Source organism: Perca flavescens, chromosome 9 (assembly GCF_004354835.1).
Source record: "Perca flavescens isolate YP-PL-M2 chromosome 9, PFLA_1.0, whole genome shotgun sequence".
In the NCBI taxonomy this organism is placed as follows: domain Eukaryota; kingdom Metazoa; phylum Chordata; class Actinopteri; order Perciformes; family Percidae; genus Perca; species Perca flavescens.
Genome location: NC_041339.1, coordinates 33,054,053 through 33,071,998, shown reverse-complemented (window position 1 = coordinate 33,071,998; position 17,946 = coordinate 33,054,053). Strand labels below are relative to the sequence as shown.

Here is a 17,946-nt window from a genome sequence, read left to right as displayed (position 1 = left end):
GCCCATAAAACCGTGAATAATATGGCAATTAGAGCCCCATTTCCTGCCTCTGTTCTCGAATGGCCACTTTGTTTTAATACGTAAGCAGTCACACACATTTGTGCATATCTAATTGTCTAATTCCAGGCCCCAGGGACGTTCGTGGTCAGAAATAGACCCGTATCGCTGGCCAGAGCACGGCTTTTCAAGCATGGAGCAGTGTGTGAGTCCTCTGGACTCTCCCCCCCACCACCACCCCTCTTCCCCACCTCCACTCAAACCAAAGAAGTAGGGTAGGAGGAGGAATTGGCGAACATGAGGGAAAATATCGGCACAGAAAAAGTGTGACGTTCAAACACATAATGAGAACAAGATGGAGGTAGTCCATCTGTGTGGCTCTAGAAAATCATAAAAAAAGACACGCCACCAATAACAACAACTCTATTTTCACATTAATGCATGTTGATAAGCTCCTAAGTTTCTCAAACTAGGCATAAGGTATCTAAATATTTACAGAAACAAAAATGTGAGAGTTGGCAGAATTGTCACAGAAGAAGCAAAACTGAATTACACAATAGTATAATATCTTAAGGTTTTATTTGGTTGGTGTGCAGGAGTTATTGGTTTGTTTTCTCTACTCACGTTTTTGGAGGATTTCACTTTTATTGCTAAAACTTTAAAAGAACACTTCAAATGAAGTGTTTTCACATCTACAATACATTCTCAAAGAATGTATTTCAAATTATAACTTCAAAATTAAATGGTTAAACAGATTTTACATTTTCAAATGAATTTTACTTAGAATGAAAATTACTTAGAAAATACTTGTTATAATGCAACACATATTTAAATGTAAGTATACAGCCAGTTGAAAATAACAGTTAATTATTGCTACGTATAAATATGCGTACAAAGAAAAAGTTGCATTTAGACAGTTTTTTTTAAACAACTTACTAAATTGCCATAAGAGTAAAACATAAATAGTGAAAAACTGATGATATTCTTATTCGGAAAGGGGAAAAAGAACGAGGCGTCCAGTCCACTTACGTATCATATAAACAAAAACAAACTTTACACCAGCCTGTTTAAAAAAAGGGGCTGCTGTGGTTTGTTGATGGATAAGTTAATAAAGTCAGTTAATACAACTTAAGTTACAAAATACTCTACATACCAGAGCAGAAATGAAATGACAACAATAAAGCAGCTATATTTACTCAACATTACTGTCCCTCTATCTCAAATAAAGCGACTACCACAGAGAGAGAGAAAAAAAAAAAAAAATCATCACCTAAGAATGATCATTTACGATAAAACAAATAAATGTCAATGAGCTGTGTGCTGATCTAAGAAATACCTATACACTGTTTATTTATCTGGACGTATTCATCAAAGAACAAAATATCAAGAGGAAGACAGTGAAGATTGAAAATGGATGTCTTCATTCCCCATGAAAATCTATATCGCTGAACAGCAATTCATTAAAAAAAATAAACAAATATAGAAACTACAACATTTTACCAAGACTGAGCTGCGTGTGTGGTTAGTCATGTGGTTATAAGTGCGTTACCGATGAGGTCGGCTGGGCCCGTGCCCAGGTTCTCTCCGCGGATGGTGACTTTGGTCCAAGCCGCACCCTCCTTGGGCGAGATGCCCGTGACCAGCGGGGGCTGACGGGCACGAGACATGGTGGCCTGAGTTAGACGGGAACACTGGGTCGATCAGCACCTGGACATGGAAAAAGAAAGGCAGATATTTTGTAAAAATGTTTTTCAGTTACAAGGCTGTATTTAGGCTACTTCTGTCTTTTTTTCCCCAAGTTTGTCGTTTGTTTTGACCTATTCTTGTCTTTCTTCCTTACTTTTTTCTACTGTCTTTTTTTCTTCCAAGTTTTTTTTCTGCTTTTTTCGAAGTTTGTCGCTTTTTGGAAGTTTTTGTCTCTGTTTTTGTTAATATCTTCAATCTATTTTCACCTGTCTTATTCCAAGTTTTTGTCACCTTTTTCCATTAGCATTTAAATGTTGTCCAGGTACAAGGTTGTTGTTTAGTAAATCTATCGCAGACGTCGCTATCGCTGCATTGTTCCTCTTTATATAGACTTTTTTTTTTCTACCAAAAATTATTCACACTGGTTAGGGGGTACATGGCTTTAAAAAAACTGTTCAAAGAGGGTACAATATTGAAAAAAGCTTGAGAACCACTGCACTAGAGGACATGGCGAGTAACACAAAACTCTACACACCGACAGTTCAGGTAACACATATGAACAAGTTACAACATCTTCTAATGACGCAATCGATAATAAAAATCACTTTACATTTTCTATTTAGATATCTATATATCAAGGCATGGGGAAAATAAACAGGGATAACTCTGGAAGCTCAAAATGCTTATAAAGATCTAAAATAGGCAAATTATTGCTTTAAAAATGCAAAAACAAAGCATTGCCAGATGACCGCACACAAAACACTTACACCCAACTGTATTAGAAGTATCTGCAGTCAACCATAGACCCTCCATGTCTTGAAAGGGGGATCAAAAATAATCTTTATGTCAACGTGGAAGCGTAGCTGGTGAACCCACAACCCTCTCCTGATAATAAATACAATACATTATTAGTTTTAATTTAATTTTAGTGAATTACCAGGCAGCCAGATATTTAGATTTGTAGAACTGAATGGGGACAGCAAAATTGGAGCAGCATTTGGCTGGCAGCTAGTGTTAATTTCCCACCCTGTAGGTCTCCAAACAATGTATGCATTGCAGCAGTTATCTCCCAGATAATAGGAAAAATAGAGAAGGGAGCCAAGAATGAAGGAGCAGACAGAGAGCAAGGAGGAAAGGAAGAATGTAAACCTCACAGCGAAGGATAAATAAACCTGGCCTCCCCAATCATTCCACATAAGCCCACACAATACAGTGCAGATTGTGGTACCAACGAAGGAGCGCCCATGCAAATCAGTTCAAAAGGAAGACAGGGAAAGATTCCAAATAAAAAAATGAAAGGATGTATTTCAGCAGCACAGATGTTTGCTAATAAATTACTGCCAGCTCTCCAAAAGGATGACCAATCTAGACTCTGCGAAGCGGCCTGAGCGAGGCTTCCGCCCTTTTGCTCCGCAGCCAAAACACGTTCTCCACAAACAATGCAGGAGTTCACACGGACCGGACCTGCAAAAAGTTCATGGTGGTAACCCTTTGTACAGTTATACGGTCACTAATTAGGTGTAGGCGTACAACTGAGGTGCAATGCGAATTCCAAGAACCAATGGGGACGCCTATATCAAAGGAAATCAAAACTGACAGAGCACAACATTGATTAGTCTACTTGTTAGAGAGATTTCCTGTAAAAAGAAAATCTAAGTTCCAACCCCTGCAGCAGCCAGTTCAAGCACCAAGAGCCATAAACCAGGGTTGCAAATGGTTTCTATCATTGTTTAAAATTACATTCATATCAGTCTATAAAATTATTTAAAAACAATTGTGCAAAAATGCAAATCACAATCTTCCAGAGACCAAATTTATCTTTAAATAGGTAGTTTGGTGAGGCACGCGGCCTAAAACAAACAAACAAACATATTTCAAGTTTATAATGATATATAACAAAAAAAAATGTTTGGCATTGTGGCTTAATAAACGACTTCTTGATTAGTCTGTGCTTCCCTAACCCTGGGGTCGAGAACTTATGGGGTCACCTGATATGCAAACATTAAAAAATTTTTATTTTTAATAGTGCATAATAAGTTAGTTAAGTTTAAATCATGTTAATTTTTATTTCAACCTTTATCTTACTGGTAAAGCTAAAACAATTAGTTGATTAATCAATTGACTATTTTGCCGATCGTTTCAGAAAGAAACAAGACATTTGAAGTTGTCAATTTGGACTTGGACTTATGGAGATCTTTCACTATTTTATGACATTTTATAGACAAAATAATTCATTCATTCAAGTCATTCCTTAATTCAGTAATGAACATAATTGTTAGTGGAGACCCTACTTCACAGGGGTGCACTTTGATGCAATTTGGCATTTCGCAAAGTTGCATTCATAATGAAGCCCTCTGACTTTAGTGCCCTATAGGGACAACTATCTCATTAGACCTGGTGAGTTCAAATAAACATCAGTGACAGGTTGTGCTTTACACTCTATTATGTACACCTGTAAAAACCCCAATGCAACATTCTGCCATTAAGTCTACTTTTATGTTCAGTTTTTGTTGACACGGTCATAGAGGTGTTAATTCAATTATATGTTTTAGCATTGAGGGTAGCGATGGTGCTGAACTGGACTGCAATATATTGAGAGATGTGTGTAATATTCTTCCCCGGCGTGTATGGGTAATCAGTTACCAACATTATGGTTTTATATTGACTGACTTTGACAAATAAAAGAGTTGAATTATTTCAATACATAGTGTGAAAACCTCCATAACACTAAAGTCCCACCAGCTCACAATTGATCAATTGCTGAATATTTGGCTCATGGCACTAAGTAAAACTCCCCAAGACTTCCGACTACGGATGCATGATATATTGACTCAATATCGTTATCACGATATCACGTTGCGCAATATTATATTGAAAGTGTCGCGATAAGTATGCAATTTTTTTTTCATATATTATTTTGTATTGTTTCTAATATGTCCTGTTCTGTAGCCATGCTCTTTATTTATTGTTTTTATACTGTCCAACCAGTAAAACATGTCCTGTTCTTGTAGACATGGTCATTAATTATTTATTCATGTTGGACCAGTCCAATATGACCGTCAGTTTAAATAAACCTTGTGTTGTAAGAAAACTTGTTTTATTTGTTATGAATCTATTTTGATGCATTTTCCCGTAACTTTTGTAATTCTAAATTTATATCGATATGGCAATATTCATAATCAATATCGCAATATTCATAATCAATATCGCAATATCACATTTTGTCAATATCGTGCAACCCTACTTCCGACCACAGATTTTCATTAGTGTCATAGGGAAACGTATGGCACAACAAAAACACAGAAGCATAAAAACCTACAGAGGGACAGCAGCAGCACATGTAGTGACGTCGAAAACCTCCAAGAGTAGGAACCTTTCTGGTAAAACCTTTCTGCCACAGCCCCACTACCCCGATCGCCCTGACATCCCGGAGTTAACGAGAAAACTCCAACGGGATTTACCTCATGTTGTTGCTGCTACCCGGCGCTTGTCAGAGGAAATGGAGGGGCTATGGATCTGACATGAAGTAGATAAGAGGTTAACAGGCCTAAAACAAGAGCTTGGTGTATCCTTCATCAATCCCATATGTTTAAAGTGGGAGTTGCGAAGGGGCAGAGGATCTTTATTTTGTATAATTCTGAGTCTGCTTCCAGGAGTGTTTCTAGATTATCCCCCCAGTCTTGGAAATACACGTGCACAAACACACACACACACACACACACAAACACACACACACACACGCGCTGGGCAGAATGACAGCTCAGCTAGGTTGCGTGCAAGGGGCCCAAGCTGGTGTTGTGTGGTCTGTGTGTATGCAAGTATGTGGAAGGATCTGCGGAAAGGTCTGGGCAGTGTGTGTGTGTGTGTGTGTGTGTGTGTGTGTGTGTGTGTGTGTGTGTGTGTGTGTGTGTGTGTGTGTGTGTGTGTGTGGTCTGGGTGTGTGGTCTCTGGCGCGGGCCTGGGGAGAGCCTGCTGACGGCTGGGATGAGAAAAGAGCCGCTGTGTTTACTTTACTCTGGGGGCTGTGCATGGACACGGGAACACTGCCCAGACCCCTCTCTGTAACACCAGCGTGCTCGCGCACGCACGCACGCACGCACACACGCACACACACTAAGCGGACTCTTGCAAAAGTCTCATGTCACACACTACCCTAAAACCCCTGTAAACTGGGCAATAGAACTCTAACTTTATACAGACCAGGGACAAACTGAGGGAATTTTTCCTAAAAGTAGCATGAAGAAGAAAACAAAACAAAAGGTTTCTGAAGCTCCAACTGGAAACCTATAAGGTAGGCAGCATTTTCCACTTTTCCACGAGAGGGATAAAGGTATTAACCTCTAGGGGGCATCAGAGGATCCCCACAAGAGCATACCCTATGCTCTTCCAACATGTGTCAAGCCGTGTCATACTGTGAAGGCTAAATTTAATCAATGACAACACACAACCAGATTTAGCCCCTTTTTCTTTCGCTCAATTCTATTCCAACCATGATGCTGTCAGCCCCAACCCTAACCTCTCTCTCTGGTAATAGGGCTCAAAAGGTAGGTTTGTTTTCCTTGGAGGATTACAAACAGCAGGGTTGGCTCTAATCTGTGTGGTAGCTGTGGAAGGCTGAGGCTTGGGATCTTCTTGCAAGCGCTGCTAACCAGTGACATCCCTTCCTTGACCTTGTGCTCGAGTACGCAGACACGAAGGAAAGACGTTTCATTAAAGCGCCAAACAAATCAAAATGCCACATGCAGTACACCCCAAAAAATATGTGCTCAGTGGGTCTGGGCTAGAGGGCAGCAACATATTTCTTTTTCAGGAAAAAAAAAAAGACTGAGTTTATTTAAAAGATATTTGTGACTTATGTCACAGAGTTTCTGCAGGTTTCACCAAGTCAAATTTAAGACTTTTTAAGACCATTATGAATAAAAATGTAAGACCTATATATCGCAAAATCAAAAACAAAAGTCAGATGTCATAGTGTGGAAACAATGTCCGAAACAATTCCCAGATTTCCTTATAGGACTGGGGTCTAGATTGGCTGCAATATAAGTTGCATATTGGTCTAATTTGTAGTCATATTACAGCTAATTAGAATTGGACTTGCAACAGAAAGAACTGCAACACCACAGAATTAAAATAGAACATTTCAAAGCGCTGCAGGAACATTTCAATGAGCACTGGAGGGAGGGGAAATCAGGGCCTGTTTAAAATTACTTAAGACCTACAACACAATACTTTTTTTTAGACTTTTTAAGACCCTGCGGAAACGCTGTGTCATTCAGATTAGGACACAGCATGATTTCCCCCCTGCTACTGGGGTTACTACTGGCCTGCAGGGAAAAGCTAACTATACAGGATTAGATCATTTGTAATTGGTTGTTTATTGGAATGAATAGTGTTGTTCAGTATTCGCTGCTACTAAAAAAATCAAACAGCAAAAAAAAAGATGTACTTATATTTTTGAAATCAATATTACAATATAAAAGCAATATTATATTAAAATATATCACAAAAGGTACAAACCACATAACATAACAGAATTTATGTTGAATGCCATTACCTGTGCTTTATTGCACATGCTGACAAGTCTTTACAAATGAACAAAAACATGAACAATTTTTTCAAGGATTTTAATTACAATTTGCTTGAAATCATTCTCTTGTAAAAACAATTAACAAGATACAATTCCACTAACAGTCAATGAACAATAACATTAAACTCATTGTGGAAGAATGCTGAATGGTTTAACAATACGGTTTCCCTTTTCTCCCTTTCTGCTCCTATTTGGGGATTTTAGACATCTGACACATCACTTTAGGATCTTAGAAACTGCGATGGACATATTTCACTATTATGATATTTCATACATTAAAGAATGTATGACCCCTTATTCTCTTCCTGTTCCTTGTCTGTCTACACTCTGTGCTATCAAATAAAGGGAAGTAGGAAGTAGGTATACCAAAGAACAAACATCTGGTCTGGATTAAAAGAATCTTATTAGTTTTCCAAATAATGCACCAAAATTAATTGCCAGGGGTTTAAACACCACAGGTACTCAGAAACTCTGACCTTTGGCTTGCTCCCTATTTCAACTTCAAAACATGACCAACTCTCTGCAGCACCTCGGACATGGGGATCTATCTACCTGACCCACCATATCAGCTCTCACACACACACACACACACACACACGACTACATCATGAATAAGGCGTTCATACCTTAGATCATATGCTGCTCTGAGCTCAAATGTGACTCGCATATGGCAGTGATTGGCAAGTGTGTGTGTGTGGATGTGTGTGTGAAAGAGAGAGTGATGGGTTTAGGGGGCACAAAGGGACCCATTTAGACAGCTCATCACCCTCACCCCCTCCGTCTCCCATCAGAGCAGCTAACTCACCACACACACACACACACACACACACACACACACACACACACACACACACACACACACACACACACACACACACACACACACACACACACACACACACACACACACACACACACACACACACACACTTCACTCCGTGCTCCCCAACATTACACAAACACCAGATTCCTTCAAAGATCCCCCCTCCCGACTCCTCTGAATGGACAGAGCGGGCCAAACATCACCCAGCCTGAGACGACTGGTCCGATCACACAGGCTGGACCAAGCTTTGAACAATCCCCCGCAGTGTTCGCTCACACCCGGGCCGCCACATGCCTCTAAGATGTGGGGAGGGCCATGTAGCCAAATGAACCATAATGTGTGTCAACTGTATCCTATTTCAAATATATGGATCACATCAACATGAACCGTGCAGGTTCTGTTTAAAAAAACCAGATGCTGCGACCGCTGTCCAGTCGCCACTCCTCCACAATGAGTCAGCATGTCCTTGCGCATGCAGACGGTCCCAGCGTTGACGCGAGAGTCTTTCGTGACAGAGAAAGGAGGACAGAGTGATCAGATGTGTGCCTCTGGCTCGCTATCCGACCATCATGATGTCTGCCCACAAGCTTTGTTATCTTTAGGGCTGTCTGTTTGTTTGTTTGTCAGTCTCAAGTGCCTTTCAGAGCTAGGCCTAACAAAGCGAAGTCCCCAATTTCCCATCTAAAAATCCTGGAACAATAAACAGAAATATGAAGTATGGGCCTGCAGATGCGGGGAGATGTTTTCAGAGGATTAACAGACTGGAGACAGGCGGCTTTGCCCAATGACATGGCGAAATGGAGAAACTTGAACCTTCATGAGCCAGGTTATAACACTGCTGCTTTACATGAAAAAGAAAAAAAAAAAAACTTGCATCACCAGCGTGAGAACCATCCTCAGTCACGTACTATCATGAATTACAAAAAGACTGTACCTTACAATAAAAATCAACCTTTATATATAGACTTGAAACTAATAATTAACATTTCTATTATCAATGAATCTATTACGTGTTCTATTCATTCATTGTTTATTGGGCTGCAAATAGTCTGCCAATTACATTGTGGATTAATCATTAATTGTTTGTTCAATAAAGCGGCAGGAAATATTGACAAATGCTCATAAAAATTTCCCAGAGCCTGAGCTCTTTAGATGGTTTGTTTTGTCTGGCCAATAGTCAAGAACGCCCCAAATATTCAATGTGCTATGATAGAATGCTTAAAAAATAAAAAAGAAGAAGAAAAAAAGGCATTTGTTACATTTGTGATGCTGAAACCAGTCACTTTTTGGCACTAAACAATAACCTGAATAGCACAATTGCCGTTGAACAATTTTCTAAAAATGTACTCAATTATTGGAGGTCACAAAGCAGGAAAAGGTAATAAAAGTGGAAAGTTGACGCCTTAAAAAGTCAGTTCAGTCCAAAACCTACAATATAAAACAAATAAAAGGCAGCAAACCCTCACATTAGAAGCTGGAACCAGTAAAAGTGAATACGTTTATGTTCATAATTGATAACTAAAAGCCATAATCAATTATCAGAATTGTTGTTGATTACTAGTCTGGAAATTGACTAATTAGATCATTAATTATATAATAATTGTACTTATTAAATGATAATTTGGTCTATAACATGTCAGGGCCTAATGTAATGTCTTAAAATGGTTTTATTTAGACCAACAGTCTAAACCAAAAATATTCATTCTACCATCACAGCAAAGGGCTTCCAGTGCTTGCAATTAAGAAGCTGAAACTAGGCCTGGGCGATATGGAGAAAATCAGATAGCACAATATTCTTGACCAAATACCTCAATATCGATATTTCAGCAATATTCTAGATTGTTGACAATTGGTGCTTTAAGAAAATATCTTCACACTTAGATTTTAGATAAATAATCATCAGTAATGTGGACATAATGTCTAAGTGGGGAAAAGGCAAATAATAGAACAGCTAGAACAGTCTGGTAAGTTCAGAAAAGTACATCACTTTACTGTAATGCAGCCTTTAAAACCAGGAAAAGACACCACTTATATATTACGAGATCCAAAATCTAACGACGAGATCTAGTCTCATATCACGATATCGATATATTGCCCAGCCCTAGCTGAAACCAAGGAAAGCTAAGGGGGAAAAAAAAAACAATAGATTTTTTTATTACTTTTTGTCAAATTGTGTCACTCATCAACTAATTGGTTCAATAGGTCTGACCAGCAAGCCTGTCAGCAGGGAGGAGGCTACCAGGTGGGGGGCAGACTGCAGAAAGCAGACAGGGGAGAGAGAGGGAGAGAGAGAGAGAGAGAGAGAGAGAGAGAGAGAGTGTCGCTTCACAAAACAAGGCTCGGCCTGACCCCTGTCGCTCGATTAACCCAGAGGTCTATGGAGCAGCGGCACTGAGGAAAGGCCTCAACAAAAAATAAAAAATAATAACACAACCCACTGCATTCCACCAAAGCAAACAAGCAGGGCCACCCAAATTTTTCAATTAGAGCCCCAGGAGGTGGGGGGGGGGGGGTGGGGCGGGGCGGGGCAGGAAATGGATCAGTGTAGCGTTGCCCCCGTCATCCCCCAGCTAAGCAGTGCTGACTTAGGAGAAGAGAAGGAGAGAGCCAGTGCTCTGTAGGCTCGTTAGCGTAGACGTCGACACAAATGATGGAGGGGCTCAATGACAACTTATTCCCGCGACGTGGGACGCTTGCCTGCAACACATCTGTCCATCAATTCCTCTCGTTCCCTCTCATATACTCATTTAGTATGCTCAACAAGCACACATGGTAGGGTTCTTTTTCCCCTGAAAAAGCTTATTTAAATAAGGTATTATCCCTATAACAATAATTGACATAAGTACACAAGAGTAGGGATTATAGATGCTTAGACTCTGTTCTGTTTAAAAACACATCCCTTAATGAGAAGAAGTGTCTATATCCAAATGGGGGAGGACTTCAGTTTTTTTTTTTTTTAAGTATAATGTCTTAACCTTAAGACCTAGGCGAATTGAAAACAACTGTATGCGAAACCACAGCTGAAACGGTGCTTTCGTGATTTTAGAGTAACATAAGCTTGAGCTAACATTTCTAAAACAAAAGAAGCTGTGCTCATGTTATCGCTCCTGACTAACTAAATTGGATTTCTATACTTGTTCGCACCAAACACCAAATTTGAATCTCATCAGCTTTACGTAATGCAACCCCCTCACTTCAGTTGATCCCACAATATTATTTGTGTTTTAAGCAGGTTTTAAAGCTACAGTGGAAGTAAGACGTTAAAATCCATTTATTTCAAGCAAAAATGCCAAACATTCATCGGTCCCACCTTCTCAAATGTGAAGATTTGTTTCTTTTTTTTTTGTCTTATATGACAAAACCGTATTGCATATTTCAAAATAGAGAAGAGAAGTAGCAACTCCGACTCTTCTGCAAGTCTTACAGATGAGGCAATTAACTGAAATCAGATTTAATGGCAGCTTAAACCACAAGAACTACTGAGATATTACTAGGGTTGGGTATCGTTTGGGGTTTTTCCGATACCGGTGCTAAAACAATACTTTTAAAACGGTGCTGGTGCCTAACCGGTGCCTGGAATCCTCTACACGGAAATACAGTCACACTTTACACCGCTTAACGTAAGCTGTCAGCATTTTAACCATTGTGTTTAATCCAGCTACTAGCTAACGGTAACGTAGCGTCCCGTGCAGCGATGCAGGCACCGAAGTGAGGAACCAAAATTTTCATTCTTATTCGGTCTCGTTACCGTTTACAGCGTTTCAGTACCCAACCCTAGATATTACAGTGTGTAAAATAGGTAGGGCTGCAACTAACAATTATTTTCATAGTCGATTAATCTGTTGATTTTTTTCTTGATTAATCGATTAGTTGTTTGGTCTACAAAATGTCAGAAAATGGTGAAAAATGTGGATCAGTGTTTCCCAAAAGCCCAAGATGTCGTCCTTAAATGTCTTGTTTTGTCCACAACTCAAAGATATTCAGTTTACTGTCACATTAGTGAAGAAACTAGAAAATATTCACATTTAAGAGGCTGGTATCAGAGAATTTTGACTTTTGTCTAAAAAAAATTGCTCAAACCGTTGTTTGTTGGCGATTAATTTAAGAGTTGACAACTAATCGATTAAATGATTAATCGTTGCAGTTCTAAAAATAGGGCTGAACAATTAATCGCATTTGCAATAATATCGCAATATGTTAAAACGCAATTTTCTAAACGCAAAGGCTGCGAATTGGTCACGTGACTCGCGAGAGCAAATCAGTCTACACTCCACAGAGAAAGCATCAACTTGGCACGCTAACGCTACGCCTTACCTTGAGCTGATCTCTGTCATTCAAACAACTCGGAGTTGAAGTTGAAAACTTTTACAGCCATTTTAATACAATGAAGGGTTTTAATCGGGCTCGTATCAATGGATACAGGCACGCGGAACTGAAGGCTCGGTTAGCAACGATTAGCTCTAATTAGCGGTTAGCTCCGGTTAGCAAGCTAGCTTTGTTATAAAGATATGGAGCGGAGGAGACTGTACCAACCAGGGCTAACAACCAGACTCTGATAAATGACGTTCGGGGAGCTTTCACAGCAGCATGGCCACGTTGTTTCAACGGTTTTATTAGTACAGTTAATCCCACGGCAAGACCAGCAGCAGCATGCTACTGCTAACGTAACGATACAGTATATACTATATTTTTACTTAAATAACTGTCTAGTAAAGTTCAAAGACAGTGTTTAAAAAGTGCAATCCACATGTTGACATGTGCTTATTACAGTGAATAATAATTAAATAATCTAAATACCACTAAGTGTGGTAAAGCCACATGTTTGTTTTTATATTTCTGCAATCTTTAGTTTGTGTGATTTGTTTCTGACTTTCATATGAATGTTTACACCAGGCTTGGTCAGTGCTCAATATACTACTGTGTGATTGAAGTAGTTAAATAAAAGATGTCATTCATATAAATTCATGTATCACCTAATTTCATCATCACATACAGGCCTGGCCTCCAGTAAAGAACAGTTTGTTTAATCTATCTGATCGTGTTTTGTTCATACTTTATTGCTCGTCTTTGTTGAATAATACAGAAGACAAAGAGCTTAAAAAATAATCCCATATTAAATCGGAATATTGGTGGAAAAAAAAAAAATCGCAGTTGGATTATTTTCCAAAATCGTTCAGCCCTAGTCTAAAATCTGTGAGACAACGTTGAAAACAGTTTTGCTTGCAATCAAGTTGCTTAATAGGACTTTAAGGTGATTGGAGATTAAAACCAATAATTTGTCATCTACAATCAATGAAGTAGTGATGAGTCAACAACTTTTTTGCGTTTTTAAAACCTCATTTACAGTAGTGTAATGTTTATTCTCATCAAAGTGTATTCCAATCAATGGAAGGTGGCCTTTCTGAGTCATATGAGGTCATATGGTGTAATTATTTCTTTTTGCTCATTCCCATCTGTATACATGAATCGTTTTTCCAAGTATAAGCAAGGTGCTAATACGTCCAATACATTTTCTTTGTTTTTATAGAGCCCTTCATAGGCAACCATTATTTCTGTGTTAGAAGGCAAATACTTAATCTATTTACATTGGAATGGACTGCACAGTGTTTATAGAAGTTGGGAGAGAAATAGTGCCACCTGGCAATGAGTAACCACTGCAGGTTCATACAATACTCCTTAACTGATTTGCGCTGTTTCAACTTATTGCAATCACAACAATGTGATGTAATTGCTTCACTTGACGTGAGAGATTAATCTAGTGCTGTTTAAATCTTAAATAAATATAAATCTGATCTTTGTGAATCCCGCGCATTTTGTGGTGTTTTCACAGAGACGACTGCACATTTGTTTTTGTGAATGTTTTTATGTCAGATTGTTCTGGATTGATGTGGAGGATGTATTTCATGTATTGTGTGGCTCTAGGATAAAATTACAAAGAAGAGACATTATTTTTTACTATGAAGGAAATGATTTGGATAAATGCCATGTTTTCATTTTGAATCTTTTAATTTTATTTTGATGTATGTATGATAAATGTAAATGGTCTGAAAGAAAACCAAATATTCACCAATTTAAAAATGACATGAAATTATATTTTGAAACTTTACTAAGGACTGACAAATAAGAAAGCCATCCGGACTCTGACCATTTACAATGCCTTACAACCTATTTAATGTAAATTTCATGCGCCCCTTTTTCATGTATGTATGTATGCATTTAATGTTTTCAATGTACAGTATGTATATCTGTACTTGAATAATACAATTTTTTGAAGACCAAAAAAAAAGAGAATCTGGTGCCGTTTAAGGTTTGGAAGGAGGGGTGAAAGAGGCAGGTTACTGAAGAGGAGCAAAACAAATTTGTTTGTTTTAACTTGGTATATTTTCAGGGAATGCCTTCCTTTACATTACCAAAAAAATATATTTCATTGACTGTATTAACTTACTTTGAGACAGGCAAACGATGGAGAAAAACTGAAAAAGAAAGATGGAGAGATATCCATGGTACGTTTCCAAAATAAAGCAGTTAACGTTACACAAAAGTGACCACGGCTAAATAAGAAAATAAGTAGCTGTATCGCTTGATGTGGCACGACGACGCCGAATCTAGAAACCGGCTATCAACAAATCTAAGACACGTTTGCCTAAACCAGTGCTTCTCAACGGGGGTGGTATAGCCCCCCAGGGGGCGTTCAGATGATGACAGGGGGCGCTGGAAGCAATATTTTGCAGGGGGTGACACATGCAGTTGCAAAAGGAGGTGGGTTTCTGTAGAAGTCTATGAGAAAGTGAGCCACTTCTCACTTGATTTATTACCTGAGTAAACATCTTCATAATGAGTTTATGGTCTCAATCGCTAGTTTCAAGTCTTCTGCAACACAGAATGATGTTCATTTTTTTAAAATATGGTCTTGTTGATATTAAAATAGTCGTCAAAGCAGGGGGTGTTTTAGGGCGTGGCTATGATGTGATTGACAGGCCGCTGCCTGTCTTATATGTAATAGCCTATAACTATGGGACAAAGATATTTTTAAAACCTAGGGAAGCTAAATCTTAGCATATCTTTCAGCAGCAGTTGCATACAGATTGCCAGTGAAAGTGTGTTACGTAGAGTGTAAGCAGCGTTACCAACTCTCAGCTAACGTTACAGTCAGATAGCGCCCATCATTTCCAGTTAGCATTCCATTGACAACCATTAAGTTTGGCGCCACTTTCACAGCGAATAACTTTACATCTGAAGCGTTTAACCGTCTCTGCAAGATTGGGAATGACTGAGATTTCTCTTGGCAAAGCTACCCGAAGACTTCCAACTTTCGGACAGCTTGCCCGCGTCACATTTACGTCTTTGAGCTCAGTTGGAGGCTGCTCAGTAATGCTCAGCGCTCACCGGAAAAGTGCTTCTAATATCCTTCACTGGTTTCCATCCAGAGCAACGGATCTGTTGGTCCAGTTTATATATGTCAATGCCAGAAACCAATGGGTGACGTCACACATGGGTGACGCTCTGTCCATTATTATTAAGGGTCTATGGTTTTAAGGCGAGTTACACCAACAATTCACAACAATACGAGTTTACACTTTAAACTATTCGCAAAAAAACATTGGTCTGCAACATTAAAACCTGCCAGTTTACGCCACTGCGACTGGACGAGACAATGGATCATAACTCTTCTGTGTTTCTGTCAGCTCCGTGCTGCCTTCACAGGAACGGGACATCAGAGTATCATCTTAAATGAACTCCGTACTGCAGCGTTATGAACATTTTTCATTCAATGATATGATTTTTTGCTTTGTGTCCACTCTCGCTGTGAAAAGCTGTGCAGCTTCAGGTTTATGGATACGCTCTGCTGTCAACATGCTGCAGCAGATGTGTGGCGTTTGAGCTCCGTGTAATTCAGCCGTAGTTTTGAGTTTCCACCTCTGATGTAGAGCAGCGTACAGCCACTTCCCTAAACTTTGTCTCATTCAGAGACCAAAGACCCAAATGGGGCTCTGTGTCTGTCAGAAGGTCTGAGATCTACTGTATCAGTAGAGCAATCACGTAATGCACAGCAGGCTATGGTGCAAGTAGATTATTTTCTGAAATATAGTGACTTTATTCTTGTAATTGCCAATTATAACTTTATTTTTCACAAAATATCACAACTCCTTCAAATCTCAGAGAACACAGATGGGATGAGATATATTTTGAATGTGCACAAAGTTTTGGACATGAGCCGAAATCTTGCTCAAACATCTGAAATATTACAGTCCAGGGCTTTATTAATAAAGTAAAATGAATAATGTTCATTCAATCATGGAGGTTATGCACATTTAAGGAGGTTACTTCCCCAACAAAAGATGCAAAAGAGAAGGGAAGAGTACATTATGCCTAGGCTACATGTGTGCTGACTTAGATATAATTAGAAAAGTTGATCCAAAGGAGAATAAATAGATGAAAGCAATACAGAATGCCTGCCAGCCTCACTGCAATATATTCCATTATGTTTTTATATTTGGATTGTAATCTATGTTTCCCTTTACATAAAGATATTTCCAGCATATTGATTCAGAAAAAGGTAGAAATAGCTGGGGGGGGGTGGTAAGGGACCTGGATTATGGATAAAGGGGCGCTGGCCCCAAAAAAGGTTGAGAACCACTGACCTAAACACACAACACAACATCAGCTTTAAATAGATATTTCAATGGAGTTTGGTTCAGCGAATCATAATGCCGTTAAGGCGGTTCAAAAAGGACAACAGCAGCCGCATCTGTCCGCTGTATCTGCTATCATACACGTACGGTGCAACATACTAAACAACCCATCAGCGATATTAGGAAAAGGGAACTCAGCTTTGTTGACAAATTTGACATCTAACGTTAACGTTAGCTTAGGCTAACCTGTGTTCGCTAGCAAGCTATTCGTTATGCTGTCCGGAAGGGCTTGGAGTGGCTGTCATTTGTGTTCGTCGTAATCTTAAAAACCGCTTATACTATCACATTTCCTACCACAATGACTTTGACTCTACCTCGAGGAATTTAAGAGAAAAATATGTTAAAGATATGGTAACTTACAATTTACAGCGGTTGGACTGCGGCGACCGTTTCCTGTATCATGTGACTACTTCCGGCTTTCCGTTCCCTGCCACAGCCTTCAAAATAAAATAAAATGAAAAAATTAAATATCTGAACACATTTACTCCTCCTGAAAAATATCATGACAGTATATATACATTAACATTTTTTTGCAAAGTAAAAAAAACAAGGTGGACATTATGATACCAGTATTTATTTAAGAAAACTAATACATTGCATGTATTACCTTTTTCTTACATTCTCTACATTTCAGTCTGTATAGTATACAGCCCATCAGTGGTGGAATGTAACTAGGTACAGTATATCAAATAATGTAGGCTACTTAAGTATAGTGTTGTGGTACTTGTACTTTATTATTTCCATTTTTACCTTGCGTTATACTTCTACTCCAAGACATTTCAGGGGTAAATAGTGTAGCTACTTTCTACTACACTATATTTTATCTGTAAGTAGTTGACGATGTAGTTGATGATTCTCATCAATTAAACTACCCAACAGTGTATAAAGCAGTTAAAATAATACCTCAAACAGCAACAACATTAAATTGCTGTTTAAATGTTAATGCACCAACAACAATAACCCAACAATACACAGCCTAGTATAATAAGATGTGTTGAAAGGAACACAATGAGTACTTTTACCTTTGATAATAAAAGTGCATACTTCTGTATGGTTACTTAGGTGACATTTTTAATGCTGGACTTTTACTTGTGACTTGTGACATTGTAGTGTTCTGGATCTGAATACTTACACTGCAGACATCATACAATTACATAATA

At 38.8% G+C, this 17,946-nt stretch overlaps 1 protein-coding gene across 1 annotated transcript in view; it reads right to left on the bottom strand.

Moving 5' to 3' along the window:
* exoc2 (exocyst complex component 2) overlaps nt 1-17,223 on the bottom strand; it is a 57,727-nt gene extending 40,504 nt beyond the window's left edge. The window contains exons 1-2 of the mRNA XM_028588178.1: nt 17,147-17,223; nt 1,547-1,704 (exon numbers count right to left, since the gene is read on the bottom strand). Coding sequence (XP_028443979.1) covers nt 1,547-1,664 — 118 coding nt within the window. The 5' untranslated portion in view covers nt 1,665-1,704; nt 17,147-17,223. The remainder of the gene's footprint in view (nt 1-1,546; nt 1,705-17,146) is intronic.
* Between the last annotated feature and the right edge of the window lie 723 nt (nt 17,224-17,946).